At 40.8% G+C, this 23,781-nt stretch overlaps 1 protein-coding gene across 1 annotated transcript in view; it reads right to left on the bottom strand.

The window, feature by feature from the left end:
* The window catches only part of PDZRN3 (PDZ domain containing ring finger 3), a 276,873-nt gene that overhangs the window by 229,186 nt on the left and 23,906 nt on the right, over nt 1-23,781 (bottom strand). Inside the window, 1 exon segment of the mRNA XM_023727916.1 lies at nt 21,556-21,663. Within this exon segment, the coding sequence (XP_023583684.1) occupies nt 21,556-21,663 (108 nt within the window).

The raw sequence follows: 23,781 nt of genomic DNA, 5'->3' as shown, positions 1-23,781 counted from the left end.
TTTAGTTTATAAAACCCAGCGTGGTTTACCAAAAATTGAACCCCTGGTTTTCTCCTTATGACACCATTATATTTATTTATTTATTTATTTTTAAGCAAAAACAGCTATTTCTCCCTGGCAAGCCCATTCACTCCCCTGATTCCACATGAAGGCACTTTACTCCTGAATTCCTCCTGGCCTGCGAGAGATGACTATTTTAACCTGCTGCTATTTCTGTATGAGCAGCTGGCAGATTCCACCTCTCTGTAGGAGGTGCTGTCAAAGTATCAAATGTCCCCAAGGTCTCAGGACATACTGTCACCTGCCTTTCATGCTTCTAATGTTAGACCTCCTGCAGTTTGCCCCTCAGAAGTTGACCATGTGACTTGAAATCCATGCCCAAGTCAGGCAACAGGTGTTTACTGATGGAATGCTCTGCTCCGGTCACAGTGCTACAAACTAGGAATATGGAGTGTACAGAACTTGACCGACTGTCCCTGCTCCCCAGAGCTGTCACTCCAGTCCTCTCTCCTTGACCTTCTCTAATGAACTGCTGGCCTCACAGGGATGCCTCTCCAACAGAGGCTGGATTAAAAGGCTATCTCAGTATAACTCAGGAACTTCCCAGCAGAATCTAGGAGGCTATCATGATGCATGCCACACAAAGCATCCACACCAAACATCCAGTAAAACCACTTGTTGTGGAGATGACACCGACTCATGGCGACCCTATGCGTGTCAGGGTCAAACTGTGCTTCACAGGATTTCCATGGCTGATTTTTTCAGAAGTAGATCTCCAGGCCTTTATTCCAAGGCACCTCTGGGTGGACTCAAATCACCAACCTTTTTCCCTCAGCAAAGTGAGTGAGTTAACCACTTGCACATTCCAAGGACTCCCATCAACATCAGGCTGATGCAAATCTCCACCGTGAGAGAAAAAGTAACCCTGCACACCAAGGCTGATACAAACCTCCAGCATGAGAAAAGAAACAACCCTGTATGCCAAAGCTCCACACCTATAAACAAGACAGGCTTCCAAAGGTTGGATCTAGATTCCCTTGTGGTCTATGATGGCACAAAACCAAACAAAAAAAAAAAAACTCCAAACCCGATGCCTTCGAATCAACTCTGACTCACAGTGACCCTATAGGACAGAGTAGAATTGCCCCACAAGGTTTCCAAGAGTAGCTGGTGGATTCGAACCACAGACCTTTTGGTCAGCAGCCATAGGTCATAACCACTGCGCCACCAGGGCTCCTTGATGACACAAGTGACCACTAACTAATGCCATCATCTGTTGGTGACGTGCAGAGCCTTCACCTTTATGCCTCGGGCAGGAAATTCATAAATGGAAAGTTGAGAGGGACAGTTATTTTTGCAAATATAATCAAATACGTTAATATCAAACTCGACTCTATTCATTTGGCAACAGGTTAGGACTTAAATTTGCCATCAGCAGACCCAAAAGACTGCAGGGTGTTAATATCAGCAAAAGAGGTCTGCTGTCAACCCTGAAGGTGCAGCTCTGTCCTGCAAGGCAGAATGCTTACAAACTGTGGCCCGCTGCCCATTAACGCGTCATGAAATCTAGAGGGTGGCAACTAGCAAAAAAAAAAAAAAAAAAAAAAGCCTAAAATGGAAATACCACATTGTATTACATGTAGTAAGGATACATGTCTCATACAACTTAAGAAAAAAAAATTTACACACGTATACCAGACCCATTCACATTTGTGAGTACTGCACTGGGTTGCATATAAAGCACATTTCTTACTGTAAGTCAGCATCAAAAAAGTTTGTAAAATACTCTTTCAAAGGGCAATCTAGCACGAGGATCTGCCAGCGCAGTACCTCTATCTTTGCTTGGGTTGCATCAATCAGCAAATGTACTACTATAAATAGCTACAACTGGAATGCATAAAGATAACAGTTTTTCAAAAATTTATAAAAGCAAAAAATGAAATGTTTGTCAAAGATGGATTCCCTGATTTCTGGCCTATAACACTCTAATGTTTTTGCTTTGAAATTCCTTTAACAATGATGGAATTATTCCTCTCTGTAGTGGATTCTAATCTCTAAAAATACCCTCCTTCTTCAACCAACCAAAAGAAAATAAAGCAGCCACACAAAGTGTTTGGTTCAGACTGATACACGGCAATAGTAGCAAGAGGAGTCCACGTGGTAAGTAGCTGAGGTAATTTCAGGTGCTTCAGGGAGAAAGTCCTTCCATTTTCAACCCTTCAATCCTTCTGATTACATCTAGGAGACGTTCAATTTGGGATGAAATGTTTTTAACTCTAAAAAAAATTTTTTTTTACTCTAAGTATAACATACATACAGTGAATAAATCTTAAGTGTACATCTTGATGCATTTCTGCAGCCTGAACACACTCATTAACCGATACCCAGAGGAGGCAGAGACAGGGACTGGCATCACAGAGCTCTCCTCATGGCTGCTCCCTGTCACTTCTCCCTTCAAAGGAAGCACCATCCTGACTTCTAATCCCATAGAATTATTCTGCTCTTAAACAAACAGAAAGTGCGGCACAGGAGCACAGACTTCAACAAGCAACCATAGCTTAAATTTACTAAGTCTATGTTTTTACTTGAGTCCCTGGGTCTTGCAAGTGGTTAATGGGCTTGGCTGCTAATGGAAAGGTTGGCAGTTTGAGTTCACCCATGGGTGCCTGGGAAGAAAGGCCTGGCAGTCTACTTCTGAAAAAATAAGCCATTGAAAACCTTATGGAGCACAGTTCTATTTAGACAGACACAGGGATGCCGTCAGTTGGGATTGTCTCCATGGCAACTGGTTTTAACTGGTATCTTTTTACTGTATTTATTTTTACTGTTATATTCTGTGTATTGAGCATGATAGTGGGTTTCCACTTATAATAGTGAAATACAGTTTCCTTTTAAAATAAATTTAAGTTAAACAAAAGTATGTTGCTTTAAGAAAAATATTAAGTATTTAACAAAGGAGGTACCACATCTATGGCAAAAAGTGAAAGGACCCCTGTCTTAGTCATCTAGTGCTGCTATAACAGAAATACCACAAGTGGATGGCTTTAACACAGAGAAGTTTTATTTTCTCACAGTCTAGTAGGTTACAAGTCCAAATTCAGGGCATCAGCCCCAGGGAAAGGCTTTCTCTCTCTGTCAGCTCTGGAGGAAGGTCCTTATGATGGATCTATCTTTCCTTGGTCTGGGAGCATCTCAGCGCAGGAACCTCAGGTCCAAAGGACACGCTTTGCTCCCAGCGCTGCTTTCTTAGTGGTATGAGGTTCCCATGTGTCTCTGCTCACTTCTCTCTTTTAGATCTCAAAAGAGATTGGCTTAAGACACTATCCAATCTTGTATACCTCATCAGTATAACTGCTGCCAATCCATCTTATTACATCATAGTGATTGGGTTTACAACACATAAGGAAATCACATCAGATTACAAAATGGTACACAATCATACAACACTGGGAATCATGACCCAGCCAAGTTGACAATATTTTGGGGGGACACAATTCAATCCATGACAACCGCATACAACTGACTAAAGTTTGAGACGCACTTGTTTAGATATGATCAGAGCTAAGTACCAAACAGGCTTAACTGACCATCCCACCCTCTGTGCTCTGCAATTTTCTGCAGATGAAGGTGGATTCTCTCCCCTGCCCCATGGTATATCAGGAGGCCTAACTTGCTCTCTTCAGTAATCTTAACACAGTATAAGGGTCGCTGTTCCTGGGAAATAATATAATGTTATTTTTCTACCCCTCTGGCTTCTATTCCTCACATGCATCAAATTTAATCCAGACTGGAAGAAGCTGATCCAGAATGAAAGGAAACATATTAGATTTTTCTTAAATGTCTACTTTTTAAGTTTTAAAAGGTCACTAAGAACTGGGTTCAATTATAACAAAAGGCCCACAGATAGCTCATATTACTGAATGCCTGTAATATTCTTATTGTGGCAAAAAGCAACAATCCCTTAATATGGACTTAACTCTTAAACTTGAAAGAAAAAAGGAAAATACCATTTCAATAGAAATACCAACTTCCTTCCTTGCTCTCTTCTCTGTGAATCAGTATATCCCGCTAAATCTAGTACATTTAGCTGATGAGAACCTCCGCATTTCATTTACAAGATTTACTTAATGTACCAAGAAAATTAATCTAAACTTACCTGTGAATGGGCTTCGCAGGTAATTAAGTTCTGTTGTCAAAACAAAGATTTCCTTGCTACCACTTTATGTAATGCCACCTGCCAAAGGGTTCTTCCTTCATTTCTTATAAAGTTTAAACAAATGTTATCACACACAGACTATATTCAAGACTGTCTGAAACATCTTCGTTAAATTTGTCTTGAGTCTTGAATGAGTGACTTACACAAAATAAAGAAAACAATCTCACAAAGTACTAATGGGAAACCAACAAAGTGCTTACATGTTCAGGTATACATATTCATTCACAGCTTCATACACATATTCGTACACAGACATGTTTTTAACAAGCTCTTTAACACTAAACAATCTAAATTATTATTTGTCAAAGCACAGCAAATTAAGGAGACTGAAATGGCTAACGTGCTCGGCCCTAACTGAAAGGTTGGAGGTTTGAGTCTACTCAAAAGCACATCGAAAGAAAGGCCTGGTGATCTACTTCAAACAAAAGAGCCACTGAAAACCCTATGAAGCACAGTTCTACTCTGACGCACAAAGAATCACCATGAGTCAGAGTCTACTTAATGGCAACTGGTAATGAAAGTTGAAGTGTGGTTTAGAACTTGACTCAAACACAACCTGCCGAAGCCAGGGTAACACCTCTCTGAACGGGATTCTGCCAAATCTAGGCTTCAATCCTCTTCCTCCTTCGATCACATGAATCCCTCTGCTGTTTCATATTCCAAAGGGAATTTGTCCTCTAGGGGCCAAAATGCTGATGAGAGCATCTGAAGGCAGTAATTATAAATTTCTACAACTTTGTGATCATTACTGCTAATCCTTTAAAAGAAAATCAGATAGTAGTTCCTTTTTCTAGTTTCCAAACTTACCTTTTAATAAACGAAGAAAATGAAGACAGTGCTCCATTCATAGTACCAAGACACTTCAAGCTTTTGATAATAGTGACTTATTTTTTCTTGCTAGAGTCTGTCTCTTCTGCAATTCCTTTATCACCTCAATTCTATTCCAAGTTCCCATCATTGGTTAAATTATCTCACCCAAAGCTCTTTCAGATATTTCAAATAAGCACACTGACTCTTTCAGATATTTCAACGATGACAGAAAGCATCAGAAATCTAGTATCAACACTGCATTCAAATCATACTTATAATCCCATTTTACTTGAACAACTTTTCTAGTTTAATTTAAGCAAGAGTGTAGAACAAGTAATGAAAGTATCATGTGTTCCATATGGAATAACCACACCCCATCAAAGCAACCTGCTGAAGTTTTTTGTCAAGTTAATACTTAGTATCAGCTTTCTTGTTAGGTGCCATCAAGTCAGCTCTGACTCATAGTGACCTCTTGTATAACAGAACGAAATGTTGCCCAGTCCTGTGTCATCCTCACAATTGTTGCTATGTTTGGAACCACTGCTGCAGCCACTGTGTCATTCTATCTTGTTGAGGGTCTTCCTTTTTTTCATGGACCTTCTCTTTTACCAAGCTTGATTGTCCTCCAGGGATTGGTCCCTCCTAATAACACATCCAAAGTAAGGGAGACAAAGTCTCACCATCCCTGCTTCTAAGGTGTAAGAGTTTTTATTTTCTTAATACTTTGTCATATTTTTCAATTTTCCACATCTATGTACTGCATTGGAAACCCTGGTGGTGTAGTGGTTAAGAGCTACAGCTGCTAACCAAAAGGTCAGCAATTCGAATCTCTCAGGTGCTCCTCCTAGGAAACCTTATGGGGCAGTTCTACTCTGTCCTATAGGGTTGCTATGAGTCAGAATTGACTTGACGGCAGTGGGTTTTTGGTATGTACTGCATTAATAGAAGATATAAAAATGTTACCCTAAAAAGAAATTAAATCTAATTTTCAATCTTCAGGGAAGATCTTGTTAAAGCAATACCATTATTGACAATTTTAAGAAAATCCCAATATTCCACATAAATTAACATAAAAAGGAAATCTTAATCCTTTCCAGCACTTTAATAGCTGATTTTGAACACACAATTGTTTTACTCTATTTTTAGAACACTTTAGTCAGCACATACGCAGTGAATTACCATGTTGTTCACACGAAGATGTAAATTAAGAATTACTCCTGATTGACCAATCACTGGCCTTAGGAAGTGGCAGCTCTTAACTCGATTCAGATTCAAAGAGTTACTAATTTAAAAAAAAAAACCTAACAACAAATTAAAATCAAACTGTAATTTCAGGTTTATAAAACCGTGCCATACAGCCATTAACAAAACATCAGCTTGCTGGAAGTTCCCTCCAGCCCTACTTCTAAAGACCTGCGGGAAACAACTCAGCATAGTTAGCCACCTGGAGAGCGTTTATTCTGGGGCCAAATTCACAGTGCTCAGACACATGCATTATTTCCTTTATTACAGCAACATTAGGACATATGTAACGTCCATATTCTACAGAAGAAACCAATGCTCAGAGATGATAAGACGCTTGCCCAAGGTCACGAGGCTGGCAAATGGTAAAATCAGAACACAAAATCAGGTCTGATTCCAGAGTCCATGTTCTTAACCACTACATATACACTGAGTCTCTTTCTAATTACCTTAGTCAGTTATCTTCATCTATACATAGGTCTTACATACAAACTACCTAGAGCCAGGGACACATCTCACCCCTCAATGTATCCTGACCTGTCTAGTATCAGGGAGACCTCAATGCACATCCAACAAGTGAGCGTGTGCCTGCTAATCACTTCTCTCACTGTTATTCACCAACTCACACAGGAGGAAGATTTTGCAAACATGCCCGAACCAGAGATCACTGTATGTATAATTCACCCCCTCTGCCCCCATTTTATTATTTGATACATAACAACTCTTTGGATATGGGTTGCATACATCTGGTTGCTGAATCCTCAAATCAATGTGTCTGAAAACATAAATTTCTTAGCAAAAGTCATTCAATGAAAAGAACAAAAAGCTGTCTTCTTAGATGAGTGATGGTGAGCATCAGTTTTGTTTCACCCCGAACTTTTTCCAAATATTAATTTTTTTTTTAAATTTGACTCATTTTAATAATAGACTAGAACTTTTTTTTGGGGGGGTGGGGTGATGACTATGAAATCAAACACTCTTAGGCTTGACGTTCTCTTGAACCCGGAGAGCTGTCCAATGACTCCCTAGAACTAGCAGGGAAAGAGGAAGTGATGAAAGACAGAAATTAAGAGCTAAAAAGGCAGCAGGGAGTGCCACCCTCAGGAGAAAAGGGGTGGGACCCACGCTCTCGGCAGTTTAAATGACCATCAAAACAGACAAAGACAGGGCAAAGGGCAGAGGTCCCGATGGACCACAGCGTGGCACTCAGTGTGGCAGGCTAACTTCATACCACTGCTATCCACCGTGAGTTCAAAGGAATCATTAATTGTCGTCAGAAAAAAGCATGCCACTGCAGCTACCCACCCTGGGGTATTCAACATTTCCAGTGAAAGTGGCATGATTGCAAATCTGTGCTCACAGCTGCTATTCTCCGCTTGCGTCTTCACATTTGCAATTCCCACTGACAATTCTTAACTGTCTTCACTCTCCCCCTGGTTCATAGCACCTATCCACGGGCATTGTGCCTCAGTTTCTGCTTTCTCAAAAGGATGTCTACCTACTTCTTTGAAGGGGTGGCTCCCCCAGCCCCTCTCCCACAAAGCTAGTTTTGCATACACCTCAGTTTACATTTTAAGTCAGACCTTCTAAATTAGATAAAAATGCGTCTGCCTTTTTTGTCTTAAAGCAACAGATAAAAAAATAAACTTAATGTTCTTAAAGTTTTTCTGTTGTTGTTCTCAAAACGTCAAAGATAAGAGTCTAGATAGCCCGTGTAAAGCAAATGACTTAATATAAAACATCTCTTATCTGCATTACTGCTGAGGGTTTGTTGTCTTGTTTTGTTGTCCTCAGGAATTACTAATGTTTGAGTTTTTCCGACCTAATCTTTATTAGAGAAATTTAACGAGGACACCAGTCACTTCTGATTTATTCTTGATTTTAAAACGCTTTGTGGATGATCTAATTAAATCCCTTTTTATTAAGGGATGACCACAAGGGATAGATTTAAAACTTCTGGAGTCAGAACAACCACAGAAGTACACAGTGTCAACATGGTGGGAACTTTTACTAACATGGGCACACAACAGGAGGGAGATGCTCCTCCAAAGAGGAGCGGACGACACCCTGACTCCAGAGTCTCAGCATGAGATGCTGATGCATTTCCATATCTGGTGTCACATGCCAGGGGCTTTTAGAAATGAGAACAGCGAGCTGGAAATATACAAGCTGGAGTCAGCTTTGTGATGTTTAAAATTCAAATGAAACTTCCCACTCATTGAGTTTTCATCTCTATTGTTTTCCGGATTATAAAAATAACACTCACTTTGAAGAATTCTAGCATTAAAGAAAGGGAACTTTAAAGACTCATGGCAACCCCATGTGTGTCCGAGTAGAACTGTGCTCCACAGGGTTTTTAATGGCTGAGTTTTCAGAAGCAGATATCCAGGCCTTTCTTCTGAGGTGCCTCTGGGTGGGTTTGAACTGCCAACCTTTTGGTTAAGAGTTGAGGGCTTAACTGTTTGCACCACTCAGGGGCTCTAAAAATCTAAAGTCCCCCATATTTCCACCTCAGAAAAAACTATAATCACTATAAAGTGTTCACTAGTTCAGAGTATTTTTCCTATGCGAAAACTAGCACATGTAAATACCTTAAAAATAAACAAGGAAACCTTGGTGGCGTAGTGGTTAAGAGCTACGGCTGCTAACCAAGAGGTCGGCAGTTTGAATCTACCAGCTGCTCCTTGGAAACCCTATGGGGCAGTTCTACTCTGTCCTTTAGGGTCGCTATCAGTCAGAATCGACTCGACAGCAATGGGTTTTTTTTTTTTTTAAAATAAACTATCATACAGCTGGGGCCTGCTGGGTGGCACAAGGCTGCTAACCTAAAGACTGGCAGTTCAAACCCCCCCAGCAGCCCATGGAAGAAAGGTCTGGGGATCTGCTTCCATGAAGGTCACAAGCAAGAAAATCCTAGAGAGTAGTTCTACTCTGGAACACACTGGGTCACCATGAGCTGGAATCAACTCAATGTCAACAAGTTATCATATCATATAACCCATTCTTCATCTAACTTGCATGTTTACCTGACTGGTGTGCAGTGATCCATGTTACAAAGATGTTCATTGAAAGGCTATTGTGATAGCAAAAAGATGATAAGCAGAAGATGCTCGTAAGACAACAGTAATAAATAATACCCAAGTCCATACATCTGTACAATGAGCTACCTGCAGTCATTAGACAGAAATTAACACACAATGTTTTTGTTTCTATTTTAAAGGCAACCATGGAATAAAGAGGACATATCTGATTTTAACTGGTCACACTGTTAGTTCTGGATAGTATATTTCACTGAAATAGTTCAGCGTTTCCTCAATAATCATACAGCAGCATTAAATTCTTGCTGAAAAACCGGAAAACAGATCTCAAAACTAATCTGCCGACTTTTAAATTTAACGTTGGCATTAAATTCCTGTATCAGGTACCAACATTTTAATTTGAAAATAACAGCTTCTCGCAATTGTACTTAATAGCAAAAATGCCTTGACCTACATTATCTCAGTCTGTACAGACACCACACCAGGTAGGGAATATTCTTCCCATTTTAGAGATGAAGAAGCTGAGGTTCAGCATTTAGGATATCAAGACCACAAAGTGAGTAACTGGGTAGAGACTTAAACCTGGGGCTCCTGAGCTAAATCTCAGAGCTCTCCTCCCCATCTTACCCCCAACACATACCTTCTAATACAAAGGAAGTCATCTGCATTTGAAAGAAACATCAAATAATTTTGCCAGAGTCTCCTACTGCTATAGTATAGGCTATCAGAGAAAGCTGAAAGTGAAAAGAGTGGTTACAATAGAGGGATTGTTGCTGCTGTGCGCCTTTCAGTCAATTCCAACTCATAGCGACCCTACAGGACAGAGCAGAACTGCCCCATGGGGTTTCCAACGCTGTAATCTGTATGGGAGCAGACTGCCACATCTTTTCTCCTGCGGAGCAGCTGTGGGTTTAAACCTCCAACCTTTCAGCTGGCAGCTGAACGCTTAACTCTTGCACCCCCAGGGGTAGGAGGAAGAAAATATGTTACTAAAGTTATTTATGTTAACTCCCAAAGATTGATTTATACATTATCATCGAGTCACGACTATCCCAAGGAAAAAAGAGTCACTACTTCCAAATGATAATGTCAGTAGTTTCAAAGACATCAGTTCAGTGAGTCCAGCCAGAGAGCAAATACACAATAGCCAAAATGTCATTCCTCCCCTCTCTTGTGCCGTGGCAAGCATCACTAAATGATCACTGCACTCATCCTCACCCAGTCCAGACAGAGCCTCAGAATCCTTCAACACCACAATCCAGGGTGATGTCACTGTCAACCAATCAAAACTGGCATGTAAGATGAGACCCTACTGTCGGCTTCTAGAAATGGAGAGTGGCAGTCCATTACTAATAGCTGGTCTCTAAAACCTGCTTATATTTGCACCTTACTGAGAATCTTCACGACACAGCCTGAATTATACTAAATATCTTTCATCAAAACAGATTAGTTTGAGAACTAAGGCAAGAGTTAGTGATTTCAAATGAACACAACTAGGTTTTACTTCTTAAGTGGATGACTGCCACAGAATTCTTCATTGTCCTCTGGTGAATGTGGTCAAAGAGGCTCAGTTGCTGCAGGGGGAGAGTAGTACAGCCTCATCTGTTTACTAACATTATCCAACAATGGCTTGTGCATATCTGTGTCTGCCTTGCAATAATAATGTTCCTATACATAGATATAGAGCCCTGACGGCGCAGTGGTTAAGAGCTCAGCCTGCTAACCTAAAGGTCGGCAGTTCAAATCCACCAGCTGCTCCTTGGAAACCCTATGAGGCAGTTCTACTCCACCCTATAGGGTCGCTATGAGTTGGAATGAACCAGACAGCAACGGGTTTGGTTTGGTTTATACATAGATATACAGGAGGTATCAAAATAGCAAAGTTCTTAACCCTATAATGAAGAGAAATATACAATTACAAAATCACCTGGATTATTACATCATTTTGTTTTCTCCAAAGCCAAGTTAAAAATAGCATGGAAACAATTTTAAGCAATTTTCATCAACAATTTTTAATTCACTGCTAACATCTAAGCAAAGATTAGAAATTTGATTCAAAGGAAAACAGCACATTGATCACTGTTTCAAAAGGGACTCCTCTAGGAGTTACAAATAGGTAACGAGGAAGGGTAAAATCAAGTAGGCTGACTTGGAATTGGAGGTATTGATGTAGGCATAGTTTTCAAAATGCAAAGATGAATGGATATAGAAATAGAGGTGTGTGTGTGTGTCGGTATGTTGATATTTACACGTATACATTTCCATTCTGCAGCTCTTTCCGCTGAGGCACCCCAGAAACAATGAAACTCCAATCATGATGAGCACCCTAGCACCCAGGATTCTGATTTCTAAATACCATTCTTCACTAAAAGGGGCCAGACCTACTTGGAGAAATAGCTACTTCCAGGGCTGGAGCAAGAAAAGTACGAAGATAAGCCTGGAATATCATGTCGTGGCATTCAGCAAATGCTTTAAAAAAAAAATTATGGGAACACACTGAAAGTATGCAGGTACCAGGTTGAAAGAGCTCCATCTAGCCAAAACTGGGCCAATGTGACCACCAAATTACAAGAATCCATGAGTTCATACTGACGTAGATACATGACTACATGACAGGTAGGCAGGTAGACTGATAGATAAAGTATGACAGAAAGGAATTCTCTTACAGTGGAAAGCCAATGTAGAAGGAAAAATGGGGTTAGAAAATCACGATTTGTGATCTATCATAATAATAATCGATTCAAGTAAGAACCGTCAATGGATGCTAAAAGCAACATATGAAAGTCTGACAAGTAGCAGGGTATTTGCATAACTTCAAATTATCTCCCCGACAAGATATTTATCAATTATAAAGCAGAAAATACTAACTTTATTATGGAGAAACATTGCCAGACAGAACTTTAATCAAGTAGTTCAGGTGAACGTCACCATAATGGGGCATATAAACATCATGTGACTCCTGACATGAAGTGCTGAGAACGCACTATCATTTCTGTGGTATTCCTGCCCAAAATGTATGACCTGAATCCACTCATGTGGAAACGTTAGACAAACCCAAACTGAGGGACATTCTACAAAATATTTTTGAAGAGTACAAAGCTTTATATCAGTGGCATGGAAAACAAATACTGAGGAGCTGTTCTAAAGTAAAGGAGACTAAAGAAATATGACACCTGAAAAAAAAAAATGATCTGGGATTTTCTTTTGCTGTAAAGGATACCATGGGGACTTATTAGCAAAATCTGAATAAATTACGTAGATTAGACAATTGTGTCACATAAATGTTAATTTACTGACTTAGATAATTGTACAATAAGGAAGACCGAAGAAGAACTGACGCCTTTGAAATGTGGTGTTGGCGAAGAATACTGAATATCCCATGGACTGCCAGAAGGACAAATAAATCTGTCTTGGAAGAAGTACAGCAGGAATGTCCCTTAGAAGCAAAGATGGTGAGACTACATCTCACATACTTTGGACATGTTATCAGGAGGGAGCAGTCCCTGGAGAAGGACATCATGCTTAGTAAGGTAGAGGGTCAGCGAAAAAGAGGAAGACCCTCGATGAGACGGATTGACACACTGGTTGCAACAATGGGCTCAAGCATAACAAAGATTGTGAGGATGGCATAGGGCTGGGCAGTGTTCTGTTCTGTTGTCCACAGGATTGCTATGAGTCGGAACCGAAACGACAGCACCTAACAAGAAACAACTACTGTAGTTATGTAAGAGGATGTCCTTACTCTTAAGAAATACGCATGGAGGTATTTAGGGATAAAGAGTAGAAAGAGAAAAGGGAAAAGTAAATGTAGTAAGATGCTAATAGTTGAGGAATCTGGATAAAAACGCTTGTATATAAGAATTCATTTCTGTAAGTGTGACAAAACCTGTTGCCAATGAGTCGATTGCAACTCACAGCAAACCTACAAGACAGGGCAGAACTGCCCATAGGGTTTCCAAGGCTGTAATCTTTACAGAAGCAGACTGTCACATCTTTGTCCCATAGAGCAGCTGGTGGGTTCAAACCTCCGACCTTTCAGTTAGCAGCCAAGCGCTTAATAACTACGCCACCAGGGCTCCTAAGTTTATATACCATTCTGCAATTTTTGTTGGTTTCAGACCATTATCTTCTCTCCTAACAATAACGCGTGGGGAAATATCAATTTGCCTTACCAGTTGCCTGGCCCTGGGAGGGAAGGCATTGTTAATCCTTCCTAATCTACACTGTAACCCAGTCTTGTTAGCAGTGACAGACCAACTAAACCTAGACCAAACAAAACAGTGAATGAGTGGTTTACACAATGGCCTCTGAGGTTACACAGCTTCTGTGCCCATATTCTTGGGTGTTCAAATCTAACACTTCTGAGATGAACGCATATTTACAGAAGACTGTACAAAATAATCGTTATTAGCAACAGACAGCTTAAGTCTTCCGCTTTCACTACCCCCAGAGAACCAAGCTTGCTCTCTCAAAGCAGAACAAAACATTGTATTTAACCCACAGAGCTGTTACAGAGGTTCATTACCACCAAATGAGAGACCAAAACAACCCAAAATTGAGCTCAGCTCAACCCGAGAAGCTTGATGACTGTCAAAACACATAAATGTGGATGGCCTCTACCCAATGTTTGGGAGAGAAGTTCAGTGCAGTTGCATCACACGGGTGTTTAATCCACATTTCAGTCATGTCAAAAAAAAAAAAAAATAAGTTGATCAAGAGGAAAATAATATATTGAAGCACCTCAAAGTGAATTTGCTGATTCCTTAGTAAATTTTGGTTTCCCTGCACTTTTCTCAGCGTTAACATTTTGCCAAATGGAATGTTCACACAGCAAGCCAAATACTTCACATGGAACTCAAATAAGGAAACAGTGAGATGATTCAAAACTGAGAGAATCCAGCTGGTTGGACTTATTGAGAGACAGTATGTCCCCCACATAGCACCTCCCTTTGGGGGTTTTAAGGGTAATACCGAACTGACGTGATTTTTCATCTCTTGCTCTCTCCTAAATATCTTACAGTAGAATTAGGTAGAATATAATGGTCTAGAGTAGACTTCAGAGCCCACAGAAAAAAGTTTAGTTACTCTACACTTTGCACTGGAAAGATTCTTGCAAAGGTTGCAAAGTTTCCTAAAGAACAAAAGCATAGTTCCTTTAGGATGTCTGGTAGTATTAAGGTACTGTTGTTGTTGTTGTTGGGTGCTGTCCAGTTGGTTATGACTTAAAGTATTCACTTGGAAAGATGTTTTAGAAGTTTCCCACTCTTTTGAAATAAAAGACCAAAATAGTAATTCTTAGAATGTTGTTGTTAGATGCTGTCAAGTCGGTTCCAACTCTCAGTGACCCTATGCACAACAGAACGAAACATTGTCTGGTTCTGTGCCATCCTCACAATCATTGCTACACTTGAGCCCATCGTTGCAGCCACTGTGTCAATCCATCTCGCTGAGGGTCTTCCTCTTTTTCACTGACCCTCTACACTTCACCAAGCATGATGTCCTTCTCCAGGGTCTGATCCCTCCTGATAATATGTCCAAAATACATGAAGTCTCATCATCCTTGCTGCTAAGGAGCATTCTGGATGTACTTCTTCCAAGACAGATTTGTTTGTTCTTCTGGCAGTCCATGGTATATCAATATTCTTTGCCAACACCATAATTCAAATGCATCACTTCTTCTTCAGTCCTCCTTATTCACTGTCCAGCTTTGGCATGCATCTGAGGCAACTAAAAATACCAAGGTTTGGGTTAGGCGCATCTTAGTCCTCAAGGTGATTATCTTTGCTTTCTAACACTTTAAAGAGGTCTTTGGCAGCTGACTTGATTTCTTGACTGCTTCTTTCATGGCTGTTGACTGGGAATCCAAGTAAAATGAAATCCTTGACAACTTCAATCTTTTCTCCATTTATCATGATGCTGCTTATTCATCCAATGGTGAGGATTTTTGTTTTCTTTATGTTGAGGTGTAATCCATACTAAGGGCTGTAGTCTTTGATCTTCAGCATTAAGAGCTTCAAGTCTTCTTCACTTTCAGCAAGTAAGATTGTGTCATCTGCATACCGCAGGTTGTTAACAAGTCTTCCTCCAATCCTGATGCCACTTTCTTCTTCATACAGTCCATCTTCTCAGATTATTTGCTCGGTATACAGACTGAATAAGTATAGTGAAAGGACACAAGCTTGACACATACCTTTTCTGATTTTAAACTACTCAGTATCCTTTTGTTCTGTTCAAACTACTGCCTCTTGGTCTATGTACAGGTACTGCATGAGTATAATTAAGTGTTCTGGAATTTCCATTCTTTTCAACATTATCCATAATTTGTTATAATCCACACAGCTGAATGCCTTTGCATAGTCAATAAAACACAGGTAAACATCTTTCTTGTATTCTCTGCTTTCAGCCAAGATCCATCTGACATCAGCAATGATATTCTTCGTTCCATTTCCTCTCCTGAATCCTGCTTCAATTTCTGGCAGTTCCCTGTTGATGTACTCCTGCAACCATTTTTTGAATTTTATCTTCAGCAAAATTTTACTTCTGTGTGATATTAACAATATTGTTCAAAAATTTCTGCATTCTGTTGCATCACCTTTTTTTGGTATAGGCACACATATGAATCTCTTCCGGTCGGTTGGTCAGGTAGCTGTTTTCCAAATTTCTTGGCATAGACAAGTGAGCACTTCTAGCATTGCATCTGTTGAAACATTTCAACTGGTATTCTGTCAGTTCCTGGAGGCTTGTTTTTCACCAATGCCTTCAATGCAGCTTGGACCTCTTCCTTCAGTACCAATGGTTCCTGATCATATGCTACCTCCTGAAATGGCTGAAAGTCAACTAATTCTTTTTGGTACAGTGACTCTGTGTACTCCTTCCATCTTCTTTTGATGCTTCCTGAGTCGTTCAATATTTTGCCCATAAAACTCTTCAATATTGAAACTCAAGGCTTGAATTTTTTCTTCAGTTCTTTCTGCTTGAGAAATGCCGAGCGTGCTTTTCTCTTTGGCTTTCTAACTCCAGGTCTTTGCACATGTCATTATAACATTTCACTTTGTCTTCTCAAGCTGCCCTTTAAAATCTTCTGTTCAGCTCTTTTATGTCAACATTTCTTCAGTTTGCTTTAGCTACTCGACGTTAAAGAACAAGTTTCAGAGTCTCTTCTGACATCCATTTTGGTCTTTATTTTCTTTCCTGTTTTAATGACCTTTTGCTTTCCTCATGTATGATGTCCTTGATGTCATCCCACAACATCTGGTCATTAGTATTCAATGCATCAAATCTATTCCTGAGATGGTTTCTAAGTTCAGTTGCGATATACTCAAAGTCATTTTTTGGCTCTCGTGGACTTGTTTATCAGCTCCAGCTTGAACTTGAATTGCATATGAGCAATTCATGGTCTATTCCACAGACAGCCCCTGGCCTTGTTCTGACTGATGATATTGAGCTTTTCCATTGTCTCTTTCCATAGATGTAGTCGATTTGATTCCTATGTATTCCATCCAGTGAGGTCCACAAAGGTTGCGAAGTATCCAAAAGAATAAAAGCATAGTTTCTTTAGGACATATGGTAGTATTAAGGTATAGGAGCCATGAATAGTCTTTAAAAGTTAGTTTGGAAAGCAGCCTCTGAGGCAGAAAAACCAACACCACTGTGGTACTTACAGTTTAGAATGAGTATAAAAGACATTAAGGAGAAATTAAATTTAGCTTTCCAATTAGGAACTCAGTATATGATTCAAACGTGGGGCCAGAAGTTTTAGAAAGGGCCTCGGGCAGCTCGAAGGTAAAAATCAAAACCAAACTAGTTGCTGTTGATTCTTTTTCAACTCATGGTGACCCCATGTGTGTCAGAGTAGAACTGTGCTCCATAGGGTTTTCAATGGCTGTGACCTTTTGGCAGGGCTTTGAACCAGTTCTTCCCTGTTCAGTCATGGTCAAGGAAGTGCAACCAGAACAGACTTGAATATTTTAAATTTGAGCGAACCAGAACGCTAAGCAGAACTGGAAAAACTATAGGTCGAAACCCTGCTAGAAATCTAATCTCCCTCTTAGAAAACAAAGGTAATGTACCTGCTGCATAGCAACCAAATCTCTTGCCCATCAGATTTTGAGAAGAGTCAGAAACAACAGTGCCCTGCTCAAAGACTGTGGCTGATCACACCGTTTTGAATGCGTGCTGTTCTCCACAGTCCTGCCAATAGTCCAACCTTATGCATCAAGCTCCTAAAGGGCTCACCATCCCTCTTCCAAGTCTCCCATTTCAGGGCTTTGACCAGTAATTTTTCCCATTGCAACTATTGTTCCAGATCACCCAAACTGTAAAAATTTGGGTCTGTTCTGAGTTCACTTCTTAAGCCATGACCAAACTGGTTCAAACCAGCTCAAAGCCCTGCCTTTTGGAACCAGATCTCCAGGCCTGTCTTCTGAGGCACCTCTGGGTGGACTCAAACCGCCAACCTTTGGGTTAGTAGCTGAGTGCTTAATCATTTCAGCCACCCATGGACTCCATAGCTCATAGGTAAAAGGAAGGAAGAAAAGAACCAAAAAAACAAAAACAAAAACAAGCAGAAGCAACACTGACGCCTCAGGACTTTACCTGGCTCAGAACATGCTGTATCTCAGTCCTGATGTGAGGTAGGATGGGCATGACAGTTTGTCCAACTTGGCTCAGGGCAGACAGGGGACACAGACTCTAGTGGAGAGTCTGAGCTCTTGGGCCAGGTGAGCTCCAGAGCTCGAGCACGTGGGCTGGGGGGTCCTTGACCTAAGGGAGATTCTTAGTCACATCTACCTATGGGCCAGGCCAGCTTGGGGCTCTCCAATTACGCCTGGTGAGTACAAGGGCAGGGAGCCCGCTCCATGCTAGCTCTCAGGGGGTCAGGCTGCAAGAAGGTAATGTTGACACTCTGTCCCAGAGGCTGTGGAATCAAACAAATCTCTAGTAGAGTGAGTCTCCTTGATCCCCCTACCCACTGCCCCCCAGGTGGAGTTTTGGACCTCTCTAGGGGCGTTTTCACTGGCATAATGACGGAGGTGGGGACCAGGAATACTAGAAGTCCTACAACTCACAGTGCGTCCCGTGGAATAAAGAATTATTCTACTTCCAGCACAACTTTCACGTATCCCAGTAGACACTCATAAAGGTAAAATAACAAACTTTTTATAATTAATTTCCTGAGTGGAGGCCCTATCTTTGTTTTATATATAAACACAAAGTAATTTCTGTAGTGTAAATATACATGGAAGAGTCCAGGAGTGCAACCCCTGTATAATTCAAAGGGAAGACTGTACTCTGCTGTGCTCAGAACTTAACCAAGATCTGTTCACTGTGGATGTCGTACCATGGATGGTGATGGTGCCTGAGTCACCAGCTCTACCCTCCTGTAACCGGGAGCAACTGCAGCCGGCTCGCCACAGGGGACTACATGGAGACACAAGCACCTGACGACTTCCCCGTGTCGTCTAAGGTCACTAGGCCCCAACATTCACATACTAATATTTTAAAATAAATTGTCTTCCTTTATTTCCTACTACCTTACTAAACACACACACACACACACACACACACACACACTTATATTTAAAACTACGTGTGTATAACCAAAAAAAAACCAAACAAACCCATTGCTGTGGAGTTGATTCTGACTCATAGTGACCCTATAGGACAGAGTCAAACTGCCCCATAGGGTTTCCAAGGAGCAGCTGGTGGATTTGAACTGCCAACCTTTGGTTAGCAGCCAAGCTCTTAACCGCTGGGCCAACAGGGTTCCTATGTGTGTACGGATGTGTGTGTGTGTGTGTGTAATGAATGAATGAATTTTGGGAATAGTATGGAGGCGTTTCAAAATATTTGGTATAAAAACAATGGGGGCAAGGCTGGGTCTGATAAGGTTGAGAATCACTGCTTTGTCTCAGGGAATGGATACTAATAGGAACAGAGTAACCAGTGAAGACTTTACAGTAAAGACAAGACTCAATTCATCTCTATGGATTTAATTTAAACACCTGTTTGCAAGCATTAAGGTTCTTATGTTGAATGTCTGATAGTAGCTTGCCTATCAAACCAAATCAAGCCCACTGCTGTCGAGTCAATTCAGACTCATAGTGACCCCACAGGGTTTCCAAGGCTACAAATCTTTACAGAAGCAGACTGCCACATCTTTCTCCTGCCGCTGGCAGTTTCCAACTGCCGACCTTTTGCTTAGCAGTCGAGCGCTTTAACCACTGTACCACCAAGGCTCCTCCAGTAGCTTGCTTACCCCTTGTAAATTAAAAAAAAAAAAAAGGAAAAATTTGGTGAAAAGCTATAAAACCTGAACTTTCAAGTGATGAAAAAAAAAAAGGTATACTTAAAGTAATAAAATTCATGCCTGGTAACAAACGCGAACACAGACGAGGTGAACCAGAGCACATGTTTTTAAGTCATGGGGATCACTGTGTCAAAAGAGATTAGAATGGAACTGAGAAGTCCACGGTGTGTCAGTTGTAATTACACATATATCGGTCTCTCTATTGTGATCATTCTTTCCATCTCGACGCTGAGACATGATTAATATTTTACATACTGTCCAAAAGGGGAATGTGACTTACCAGAAACTGTCTGAACATTTCAAATACAGATCACCCTTTGCCAAGAGAAAATCCTGCCCAGCTGTAGAGTTCTCATTTGCAAAACATAAGAGCAACGAAATTCCATTACTTAGAGAAACTGGCTGTTCCACCAAACCCTTGGCAACAGAAGCTGTACTTTTCTTTTTGAACAACAGCCTCAGAAAATGTATTCGCTTGCAAAAAACAAAAGACAGTAAATACGCATCTGAGCTCTCAAGAAAGCATTCTTGCCCAAGCGAATTCCTGGTAGGGAAAATCCACTCCCCTAACATGAGAAGTACAAAGATGGAACCCAAAACACGTGGCAAAAAGAGCGCCACGTTTAAGAACGTTTCACAAAGTGAAAGTCAATGTAATCATATTAATAAAGTCCTTGAAACCAAACCAAGCATCCTTTTAATATGTGAGTTACCACACTGCAGTCCATCCACCAAAGAAGTGACCCTTAAGCCCTAACTCATTCAGTTTGTTTTCACTGTGAGATTTAACTGTACATTTTCCTGAGGATATAAATTATTCTGAAATGCACTGCTCTGCACTTAGCAGAATTCATCCAGATGAGCCTGGAAAAGCGAGACTTTGTTCTCTGTCTTCCCAGTGCTCATTTCCCCAGGAGAAGCATGTGGCCAAATTCCAGTGGGTTACACGAACTTCACTCAAGGCTTACCTCACCGTCACAGCTCCCACTCTGCCTGAGGTTTTGAAACGGGCCACGAAAAATTCTCAGGAAATGCAGACGCTTCACAAACATGTTTGGAACAACAAACATCTACTGGTATCAGTGCTGTTTTTCTGGTTTCCTACTTAATGCACTGTATTATGGCTATGGTTCATGGGTGAGTTTATTTTGGGATCCGGCACATCATTTTAAATTCTCACATTTGATTTTTTCCTAGTAGAAGATCCAACCAAATTTAGCCCACGTATTTGCTCATTAAAAGAGTAATCAAAGCGGTCAAAAGAATACCAGCAAACAAGTAGTCCTTTGTATCAAACTCTGCAACAAGAGTCTGTTCAAGGAGGCAATGGACAATCCTTTCCCCTTCAGCAACTCAGAGTAATCTTACGACACTGTGCAGCCCTATTTCAACGTGCTGTACAGTGAGGCTGGGATACCCACTTGCCTCAACACAGACCTATGGAACTGCTATAGAAAAGTTTGAAATGATCAGTGAAGAAAAGAAGACGAAGAGGTTGGTGACGATGTAAGCAAACAGGATTGATGTGCACGCTGAGGTCTCCAGAGTGACTCCAGAGTGGCCACAATGGCATCCTGGTAACCAATCTGATGAGAGTCATAATTTGTACGACAAGAACTGCTCACCTGGTTCTAACTAACATACACCTCTCCAGTGGTCTTAACACAAAGCTGTGACTGAAGCATACCAAAAAGACGCACGTCCGCATTAAAAGAGGCAAATTGTGAGCATGCCACTCATAAGCTAGCCTCTCTATATTTAAAGCTTAACACCAAGGCCATCAACACTCAGTCTGGTCCCACACAATCAGAACAGGCTGCCCCCTGCCCAACCATCTTACCAGTTGAGGCCTCCCTCCTCCTCCAAACAATTTGCTTTGAGCCAGACGAAGATGGGATGGCATTCACATTATTAAAAGATACTGGCCACTGTTCACATACCTCTATAATCCTGTCGTGAATCTGCAGGCCTCCTTCCTTGGCAGCAGGCCCACTGTCAACTATTTTGGATACAAAGATCCCTTCACTGGATGATCCATCTTGGTTGTCCTTTGGGTTAAAAAACAAAACAAAAAAAAAAAAAAAAACACAGAATGCTAGGCATTAGGTTAGTCATGAAAATAAAGCTAATACTCATAAAGAAAAACTGACTCTTACTGGTGTCAAAAGTGGTAATGAGATAAAAGTTGTTTCCTCTAATTCTGTTTTCAACTAAAACTAACACATTTTGTTGTTGCTGGCTGCTGTAGAGTCAATCCCAACTCCTGGCAACCCCATGTGTGCAGAGTAGAACTGCTCCATAGTGTTTTCAAGGCTGTGACCATTTGGAAGCAGATCGCCAGGACTGTCTTCCAAGATGTCTCAGGGTGGTTTCAAACCACCGACCTTTCAGCTAGTAGTCAAGCACTTAACCACTTGCACCACTCAAGGCCAACACACATGCATGGTAAAATAAATCAAACCACACTAAAAGGTGTAAAATGGTAAGTCCCTGCCATTTCCAACCCACTGTCCTTCTTCCCCTCTACAACACCTATTAGCAGTTTATGCCTCCTTGCCAAAACATTTTAATGCATCACCCTCTTAAACATCTATCTGTTCCTTATTATGCACATTAGTGAGATTTTGCTATACCCACTTTTTTTTTATTGTACTTTAGATGAACGTTTACAGAACAAATAGTTTCTCATTAAACAGTACACACATTGCTTTATCACACTGGTTAACAACTCCATGACATGTCAACACGCTCCATTCTCGACCTTGGGTTCCCAATTACCAGCGTTCCTGTCCCCTCCTGCTTTCTAATCCTTGTCCCTGGGCTGTTGTGCCCCATTCGTCTCGTTTTGTTTTATGGGGCTGTCTAATCCTTCTTTGGTTGAAGGGTGAACCTCGGGAGTGACTTCATTACTGAGCTACGGGTGTCGGGGGGGCCATACTCTTGGGGTTTCTCCAGTCTCTGTCAGGCCATACCCACTCTTGTATTCCCTGTCTCTCTCACTTAATTCTTTAAAAATCTTGGCAATCTTTCGCTATCAGTCCCACATATCTATCTCACACCTTTTAATGGCCAAACAGGATCCCAACACAAGGGTAATTAGCATTGTTTCCCATTGTTGCTACTATAGACAATGCTGTGATTATACACTCCAACCCGTATTTTGGCATATCTTTGCTAGTGTGTATTTAGGAACAATCCTTAGCAGTGGAACTGTTGGATCAAAGGGTATGCATATTTGATAGATATGCCAAACTACCCTCCAAAGAGTTTGCACTAATACTGTTCATTAGAGAGTTTTCCTACATTCTCACCAGCACACAGTATTATCAAGCCTTTAAATACCCAATACTATCATAATCAAAATACATATTTTATTTGTTCTGATTTGCATCAAAAAGCCCCAATGCTACCACCCCTCATCCAATCCTAATAAATGCTGATTTCCAATCTCCTCGAATCCCTCCAGATATCCAAATCAAAAGTCAGGACTGAAACTTTCTGGGAAAGAAGATGGCTCGCTGCTAAAACGATTTCCTTTTCTGAAAATCAAAAGGTTCCAACAAGCTCATGAAAGAACCCTCACAGCTTACTCGTGAACTTCTTTCCAAACAGTACTGCGATGAACTCTCTCCGATCCAAGTGTGTGGATTACATTCTCGTGATTAATAAACGTATAAAGTAAATGGCACAAGCCTCTGTTATTCCCAAACAAAATCATTTGACAAATAAGTTCAGAATGTTCCACATAACAAGACGTGCCATCATGGTAAATTCCCTGCCATAATGCTATAAGGAGATCTATTTCAATTATTATGCTGCATGTAAATATAGAAAAATTCTATTTGTTAGAGATAACTATGAAAATACAACATAAACAGCCGAAGTCCTATTTGTAGAGAGGAACAGGTATGACTCTGAATACGGTTCATTCTACCCCTTCAAATGCAACAGCAGTAACTGAGGTTGGGAAAATGCACACTTACCCTTCTGTCTGTCTCTCTCTCTCACAAACACAGACACACACAATAAATATGATTCATCAAAAACAGCCAAAATCACAACTTAAAATGAGCGTTAAGTGTTTTTCCCAGCATTTATTCCCATGTGACAAAGACACGTCTCTCACTGCCATCTGGATTTCATCAACGCTCTTCCAAGAGGAGGGT

Source organism: Trichechus manatus, unplaced genomic scaffold (assembly GCF_000243295.1).
Source record: "Trichechus manatus latirostris isolate Lorelei unplaced genomic scaffold, TriManLat1.0 scaffold00020, whole genome shotgun sequence".
Taxonomy (NCBI): domain Eukaryota; kingdom Metazoa; phylum Chordata; class Mammalia; order Sirenia; family Trichechidae; genus Trichechus; species Trichechus manatus.
The sequence above is the reverse complement of the archived record's forward strand: the minus strand, read 5'-3'. Positions and strand labels throughout refer to the sequence as shown.